Below are 8,345 nucleotides of genomic sequence, written 5' to 3'. Positions count from 1 at the left end.
CCTTTATCGTGTCTTTAAATGAAGTATTTTCATGTGAAATCTAGGGGAGCCCAAATTTATGAGGGAGAATTTAGTAACTCCCTTGTCTGTTATCATTAAATGGGTAATAATACTAAGTACCTTGATTTATGATAGCTTCTAAAACTTGCTAACCTTACGCCTCTTGAATTGAACTCTTCCATTAGCAGGACAGAAAACCCTCTCAAAATTCAATGAAACATTCACTGTGTTTGAATGAAACATTCACTTTGTTCTCCTATAATGTGTCTGAATGAAGCATTTTGAGGCCGAATTTAGGAGGAGCTGTAATTTGAAAGGGGGAATTCGGCAATTCATTTGTTTGGTATTATAAAATAGGCTACTCAAAATTTTGTGGGTGAGATTTGTAGCCAAAATTTGCACGTCACAAATTCTAACTTCAAATCCTATCTCATTCGGTGTAATCTTTGTCATCTGTTACTAGGAATGTAGTTGAAAGGGCATTTGAATTGTTCAAAAAGTGATGGTATATATTGCGCACACCTTTTTCAACATCAAAATACAAATTAGGGTTACCAATGCATGTTTTATATACTGTATAATTTTATTCGAGTCCAACTTGTTGACCCTATTTTTTACAAGATCATGATTTAGAGTTTTTGGCTTCTGGTATTAAGTTGGTCAACAAGCTGGTGGAAGCTGCTTCCTTGCAAAAATTATCAATCAACAGTCAACACCAAATTACAACAAACAGGACAATCTTAAAGAATGAAGTTGCTATAAGCTACAATTTCTTTACTATTTTAGTTTGAAATATCACAACTACACAGATGGGGGAAAAAGTATAATCATAGAAGAGGTTCAGAAAGCTCCATTTCATTTGAAACCTGTTGTTCTGTCTCTGGTCGCCGGATACCTACATAGTCAAGTCCAAGCCACTGCCATGGCCAGCATACATATCTAGGCCTGTTTTGGCCCCTCCTTGAGTCTTCCCGGTTTTCAAATTCTTCAAGCTGGTGGGTAAGCTCCTCTAATCTATCCCTCAGCCTAGATGCCCTCAAATCTGCCAACTTCAATGATTTCTCAGCTGCATCTCTTGCTGCCATGGCAGCAGTGGCTGTTTCTTCTTTGAATGTGAGCTTCTTCTCTGACTCCAACATGGACTGCTTAGCCTCTTCAAGCTCCTGCTTAAGTGCTGACAACTGCACCATCCATAATTCAACCAAAGCCATTACCACTTAGAGCATAAGATTTAATCCAACTGTAAGAGAAATATTCATAACATTTTGTTTCTTTTCATTTTCTCTTTTTTTTTGTTGTGGGGGGAGGGGGGGGGGGGGGGGGGGGGGGTATATAGGGGCATGATAAAGTACCTATACGATGATACATATGGCAGGTGATGAACCTTACAGTAATTAAGGGGTATTTTGCATCTGAGATTTTTTTATTTTTTTATTTTTATGCCATATAAAAGGGGGGGGGGGGTGGAAGATGGAATATCGCCAATGAGCTCAACTGGCACTTCCTTTTCCCATAATAATGGGATGAAGGATAAGGTCATGGGTTTAAGACCCACTACATGCATGTGTAACTTACCAATAAAAAATAAATAAAATTGAGATAAATCATGTTAGAAAAAAGATGGAATGTAGTAAACAAGTTGAAATTTATATACTTTGCTTTAAAATATAGAGCAACTGCAACTACAAAATAAGCATATTATTCATGAGCACAATTTTATAATGACAAATGATGAGGCTGCCTCAGATGTATGTATTAGTATGTAACAATGAATGATAGTACATCTGAATTTCCAGCTTAATGTCTATGCTTACGTATTACAAAAGCCCCAAGGTCTTTAGAAATAATTCTCTCGTCCCTCAACATATATTGCTTTTCTAGATCTCAGTTTATTCTTTGACTTTCTCCAAATTATTCAATAAACGAGAGAGAGAGAGAGAGAGAAACAACAAACAAAAATTTCATTGCTTGTTCAAGAAATAATTCTAGCAACCATTTTAAGCCATTATCCCCCTCAAAGTTGCTTCAAGAAACCTCATTCTGTAACCGTTTGAATATATGTATTTTTTTTTTTTTAATAAGTAACAGTTTGAATATTTGATTAACAGATTCAATAAATAGCATAAGAATATGTGTATGAAGAAGAATGGCCAAACTACAACTTTGGTCCCTACATATTTGCCACAGTTTCAATTTCATCCCCAAACATTTAATTGTGTCAATTTTGTCCTCCAATTTTCATGGTCCCTCAACTATTAACTGTGCCAATTTAGTCCCTCAATATTTAAAATCAAGTCAATTCCAGAACAGGATGCTCTCCTTGATAAATTGAATTGGAGATATCACTCGGAACAGGATGCTCCTTGGTCCCAAGTGTTGAGGAGGAAGTACCGCACTCACCAGAGGCTCAACTCCAGAAATAACAAGCTACCTTGCTTGCCAGTGTGGAAAGGCATTAAGAAGGGAATGAACACTTTCCAGTGAGGAGTTAGATGCACTCTTGGGAGAGATAGCAATCTTAGTTTTCGGCATGACAAATGGTCTATTCTTGAACCATTGAGGAATTCTGTCCAAGGTCCCCTCCTTTTGGAAGAGATAAATCTGAAGGTGAAAGAAGATGTTAAAGTGGGCGGTTAGGACTAGTCTAAGGTGTCGTTGGACTTACCTATTAATGTCAAAATGAATATTCAAGCTGCCACTAGCAACGATAGACTGGTCTGGTCTGACAATCCGCACGGAAATTTTGATTTAAAAAGGGCATACAAATTGGCAACCGAGAATGATAGTGTTTCTTTTGAGGGAGAGTGGATTTGGAGAATAAAAATTATCCCCTGAATACAATTCTTCGTTTGGAAGTGTCTCCATAACAGAATAAGGGTTAATTCCTGTCTTGTTGCAAGAGGGGTGACCACTAATACTTTATGTCCTCTCCTTTATGTCTGAAAGGGGCCAAGACAATCATTCATGCTCCCTGAGATTGTGAAGTAGTAAAGCCAATATGGATTAAGTTGGGCATTGCTGGGAATGATAATAATTTATTCTCTCGCGACGTCTCGAATTGGTAAGCTAAAAATGCCAAATCCCCCCCCCCCTGGAAGTTCATTTTTCTCTTTGCCATTTGGGTCATCTGGCAAAAAAAAAATTTGTTGTTTTCCAGAACAAACCTTTTCCTTGTTACCCTAAGTCTGAAATTTCTCGAAAAGCTTTGGATTTTGTCCACTATGCTCACGATGCTAGAGAAGCAGTCTGCTATGTTTTGAAGCCAATTAAATGGGAAACGGTTGGCCCTTCTACTTGACTAAGTAGTATTCCACTCGTGCAGTGGGTGTATGGGCTAGCCCATGGTGTGGTCAGCCATGATTTACTCAACGTCTTCTTCAGTAAGTTCATCTACAACATCTGGTGGTGCCCTCGTGGGCACGTTCCTCTCTTTGGGTCAGTCTGGTCATAAAAGTCAACTAACTCACATGGAATACAGGGTGAGTTTATTTTTCTAGAAAATTTGCCTTGCTATGAATCTTTCAAGTCACGAAGTTAGGGGCATCGCGTTCGGGTAACCGAACATGGCGACAGCTGAGTTAGTTCCTCATCTGTAAGCCTGGATTGCCACTCATGGTTTTACCATGATTGGGGATTCTGGCCTCCCCCTGTGGCATCACTATCGGTTGTCCATTTGGATGATATGATAGTGACTACCACACCTGTTGTTGAAGGCTTGACAAACCTTCTACAAGCAGGACTTGGCATCTACCAAGTGCCCTCCTAGGCCCCTCCATGAGAAACTGAGTAGGGGATGGATGAAATTAAATGCTGATGGATCCTCCTTGGAGAATCTGGGAACAGCTGGGAGTGGAGGAGTTTTTTGAGATGAAGATAGTAACTGGGTGCTTGGGTATTCTAGACACATCGGAATCACATCTAGTTTTATAGCTGAGTTATGGGCCGTGTGGGATGGTTTATCTCTATGCATTAATTGAAACTCTCTAGCTGTTGATATTGAGCTGGATGCAAAAGCTATTATTGACGTGTTAACCCCAATCAAACTAATTCTGTTATTTCTACCATTATGGATGATTGCAGGCAGTTGGCTTCCCAAATTCCCCAGGTTCGTTTTCATCACTGCTTCAAGGAAGCAAACAGGTGTGCTGATGGATTTTAGCTAGAATGGGAACACAGCAATCTTTAGATTTTATTTTGTATGAAAGTCCTCTTATGGACTTAGGGATTTTTGCAGACTTTGATCATTCTGGTTTGTATCATAACAAGTGTTGTCCTGAGATGATTGTTAACCTTTAGTTTTCTTTAATGAAGTTTCCTTTCTACCAAAAAGAATAAAATTGACTTGATTTTGGAAGTTGAGGGACAAAATCAACAAAATTATATATAAAGGGATGGAATTGTAATTACACTCATTGTTGGAGGACTGACTATAGTTTGACCAACAAGAAATTAGTACTAGAAATGACAAACCACATATCAATGTTAACACAAAAAGAAATTTTTCTGGCCAAATAAGCAAGAATACCTGCACCACAAACTCTTGTTCAACAGATCTGCCTGCAGCAGCTTCTTGCTCTGCTGCTACTTTCCATCTTGTAATTTCTTCTTCAGCAGCAGCAATGTCCATCATGAGCCCTTCAATCTACAATATATATAAGCCAAGTTGATATCAAATACCCCCAAATATAAAAGGCACAAACAAGTTCTAAGTTTCAACCAGCACAGAATTAAAGAGTGGTGCAACTTAGTTTGAAAATTTCATATTTCAGCTTTTATATGCCTAATTTTTTTGAATTATTATTGGATCAATAATGGTAGAGATATGTTTTATTTATTCAAATAAATTATTTCGGATTATGATTAGCTGGATTGGTTTGGATTATGATTAGATTTATCGATAGATTTTAGGAAGTCATTATTTATCTTTATCGATTTGGAAGTCTACTTTGAGTTCAGATGTTGAAAATGAATAAAGGGCAATCATAAATTTCTGAATAAATTGTTAGCTAGTCTAACATGGAAGTCTGGACTCCCTCAAAGTAATCCATTTATGAAATTAGGAGGTCTTGTTTCCCTAGAACTAGAAGCAACCAACATAGAAATTGGGTCCATATCATCACCAGATATCAAATGCTGCCAAATTGAATGGAAAGTAACAGTACATTAGTGAACTATAAACAAAACATAAATAACTTACACTTTCATTTGCCACTCTCTCCTTTTCTTCGAGTTCCTCTATTTGACGTATTCTATGGTTGAGCTCCTTGGCTTGAGCCTCTACATGCTCTTTAAGTAAACTCGACTCTGCCCTTCATACAGTGAAGCAGTATGAAAAACAGAATGATACCAGGTCAGGAAAAAAGCAAGTGCTTATAATTCTGACTATCATTGAAGGGACCCTTAGACCCAGCTTTACAATAGGAGAACATGCAAATTTTACAGTCTATGTGCAGCTATATAATATTGAGAATGCTAGTAAGTACCTTAGTTCACCCACAGAATGCTGCAGCTCAATGATCTCAAGCTGAGATGCCTTGACAATCTTCTCCAATGCACCAGCCTGTGTAAAGCATATAAATATCTCAGCAAGGGAAAAATAGGGTTTGAAAAAAATACCAAAACCTTAAACACAAACTAGCACTTAGAAAAACTTTACCAAAGTGTATATTTCATCCTCCTCTGTCCCCATCGCATCCACATTGTCATTATGAGACTTTCCATCCCCGAGAAGCTTGCTGAATTTGAAATCTATCCCGGCCTCTCTCAAACCATTTTCTGCAACTTGAAACAACTCATTCGTTTTGGAAGATGGGTCCAATGTCACCCTATTAGACAGAGCACTCCTAAGTAAGGATCCAATATGCTCTTTTTCCTTAACCAATCGACCCACCGTTTCATCTAAACTCTTGATTTCACGACCCTTTTCCTCTACAAAATCCCTCGTCTTTTCAACAACAATTTTGGTTAATTCATATATGGATTCCATCCCAGCTAAAGCAGCGCGTATGTTCTCCTCCGTGTCCGTTTCTTGTGGGACAAACAATGAGTCCGAGAACTGGTCCAAATTGTTAACATCAACCATCTTAATCACATCATATATCCGCTCATGAATTCTCGACACAAGACTCAACTGATCAATCAGTAAAGGCCTCTGCGATTCCATCTTCGATTCCAAGCTCCTCAACTTATCATCATACTCATTAACTAACTCCCTCAACTCCGAACCTTCATTCTCCATCTTACTCAATTTCTCCTTCATCTCTCCTTCAATCTCAGATAACTTCTTTTCCAAATCCTCAACAGCACAAGTTTTATTCGCAACTTCCTCCCTTAACCCGCTTATCGTAGCTTCGAGCTGAGAAACCTCAATGGCAATCTCATAATTCCTATGCTCCATCTCCTCCCTCGTTTCATTCCTCGACTTCGCCGTGGCGTCAATCTGCTTAACGAGCTCTTCCACAATCTCATTCGTCCGCTTGATCACTCCATACGCCACCGCCGGCAACCCCGAGTACTTCTGCGACCGCGGCAACCCGGCCGCCGCGAAATTCTTGAAGCTACTGACTTTCCCGGATATCTTCTCAATCCCAGTCGTGAGCATATGGTTAGAATTCCCAATCTCCGATCTCAAACCGTCTCTCTCCTTCACCAACTCGTCGATTTGCTTCGAAACCTCGTCCCTCGCCTTGTTCGCCTCCGCCAACTCCGCCGTAACCTTCTCGTTCAACCTAGCCGCCTCCTCCTTCTCGCGCAGAGCGTCGTCCCTCTGCCTCCCCCACTCGTCGCGCTTCTTGATCGCCTCGTGAGCCAAAGCCTTCAGCCTGTTGAACGAAACCTGCAACTCCGATTTGGTACTCTCCGCCGCCTCGCGCGCTTGCCTCTCCCGATCGAGCTCGGCGAGAAGCTCCCGAAACCTCTCCACCGATACATCCTCTGCGCTCGGACTCTTTATCGAAATCGGCACCGGCTCGTCTCCCTCCTCCACGTCGCTGAGCACCGCATCGGCTTCTTCGTCTCCTCCGCCACTCGCCATTTCATGAATACAAAAAAAAATAATAATAATAATAATAATAATCACTCTTGCCGATCGATCACGCAAACCTCCATTTACCAAGCCCTAAAATTCAGAGAGAAGAGAATGAAATAATTTCAATATGAGAGAGAGATTGCTTAAAATAAAAAAGGCGAGATTGGATAAGGTGAAACGTCGTTAATTTTTTAAGAGAGATTGAGACATAAGAGAAGATCGTACCTGAGAAAGATGAAGAAGAAAAAGAAGACCGAGACAGTGCCTATCAGAATACAACTACATCTAACAACCAGTCTCGGTCTGTGATTTTATTTTCTTTTTTTCTTTTTTTAAATAAAATTTTAAATATATATATATATATATATATATATAAATTAGAATTGAAAATGATTGGGTTTGGGTTTGGGTAAATCGCAGATGTCTAAAATAAGGAGTCCTTGAGAATGTGCCACGTCTGATCTGGTGGTGAAGGCTTTGGTTTTTTCGCAAATCCTTGTGATAGTTGTATGTCGGGGTCGGGGAGAGTTGGAGGAAAGAAGCTTCACTTTTTGTGAAGATCAAAGACGGGGTCCACGTTTTACGTTGAGACAACGCCCAAAGGGGGCCAAGCCAACTCCTCCTGGTAAATTCTAATAATATTCTCCAACGTTTTTACAAATATTAACCAAATTCAAGATATTTCTAAAGTGATCAATTTGATTCTTAAAAAATTTTAATCCCTTACATTTATTTTTCTCAAATGTGTCTCCTCTTTCTCTAACTCTCTTGTTCCTCCTATCACATATCTTTGATGCGATAGTCACTCTACAAGTATAAGTGCTTATGGAAGGTAAAGATTAAGGTTCAAGTCTTCAAGAGAAAGTTTCACACACACACTTATATACTTAGATTAGATTAAAGAAAATTTCTATTTTATATAAAAAAACTCTCTCGTTCCTCTCTTTCTCCCTTAGACCTCTCGTCTCTCTCTACGCCTTTGTTTTTCTCTCAAACCTCTTTTCTCTCTCTCTCTCTCTCTCTCTCTCTCTCCAACCTGATCCATTCTCCTCTCTCTGACTTACCCTTTTCATTGTCTTTTTCTTCTCTCAAGCAACAATAGTGGTCATGGTTGTGGATAGTCATTTGCGATGGTTATGAGTTGTCGATGATGAGTCCTGGTTTTGTTGTGGCTTTTTAGTGGTGGTGGCAGGTTTTAATGTGCGGTGGGTTTGTAGTGGGTTTTTGAGGTTTCTTATTTGGGTTTTGTGGCTGGTAGTTGTTTTTGGTTGTGGTGGTGGGTTGCGATCTAGGATGGTTTTGTAGTGGAGGTGGTTGT

General features: G+C 39.5%; 1 protein-coding gene across 2 annotated transcripts; it reads right to left on the bottom strand.

Moving 5' to 3' along the window:
* Positions 1–669: 669 nt before the first annotated feature.
* LOC126718347 (uncharacterized) lies at positions 670–7,394 on the bottom strand. 2 transcript variants are annotated; one of them, XM_050420483.1, is made up of 6 exons: positions 7,253–7,394; positions 5,657–7,117; positions 5,484–5,560; positions 5,198–5,309; positions 4,526–4,642; positions 670–1,181 (listed from the first exon to the last, which is right to left on the bottom strand). In XM_050420483.1, the coding sequence occupies exons 2-6, from the start codon at positions 7,031–7,033 to the stop codon at positions 828–830; spliced, it is 2,037 nt and encodes a 678-aa protein (XP_050276440.1). In that variant the 5' UTR covers positions 7,034–7,117; positions 7,253–7,394; the 3' UTR covers positions 670–827. The 2 variants fall into 2 exon arrangements, with proteins under 2 accessions (XP_050276440.1, XP_050276439.1); XM_050420482.1 differs by lacking the exon at positions 7,253–7,394 and having other exon boundaries at positions 5,657–7,244.
* Between the last annotated feature and the right edge of the window lie 951 nt (positions 7,395–8,345).

Source organism: Quercus robur, chromosome 3 (assembly GCF_932294415.1).
Source record: "Quercus robur chromosome 3, dhQueRobu3.1, whole genome shotgun sequence".
NCBI classification, from domain to species: Eukaryota; Viridiplantae; Streptophyta; class Magnoliopsida; order Fagales; family Fagaceae; genus Quercus; species Quercus robur.
This window is presented reverse-complemented; position numbering and strand designations above follow the sequence as displayed.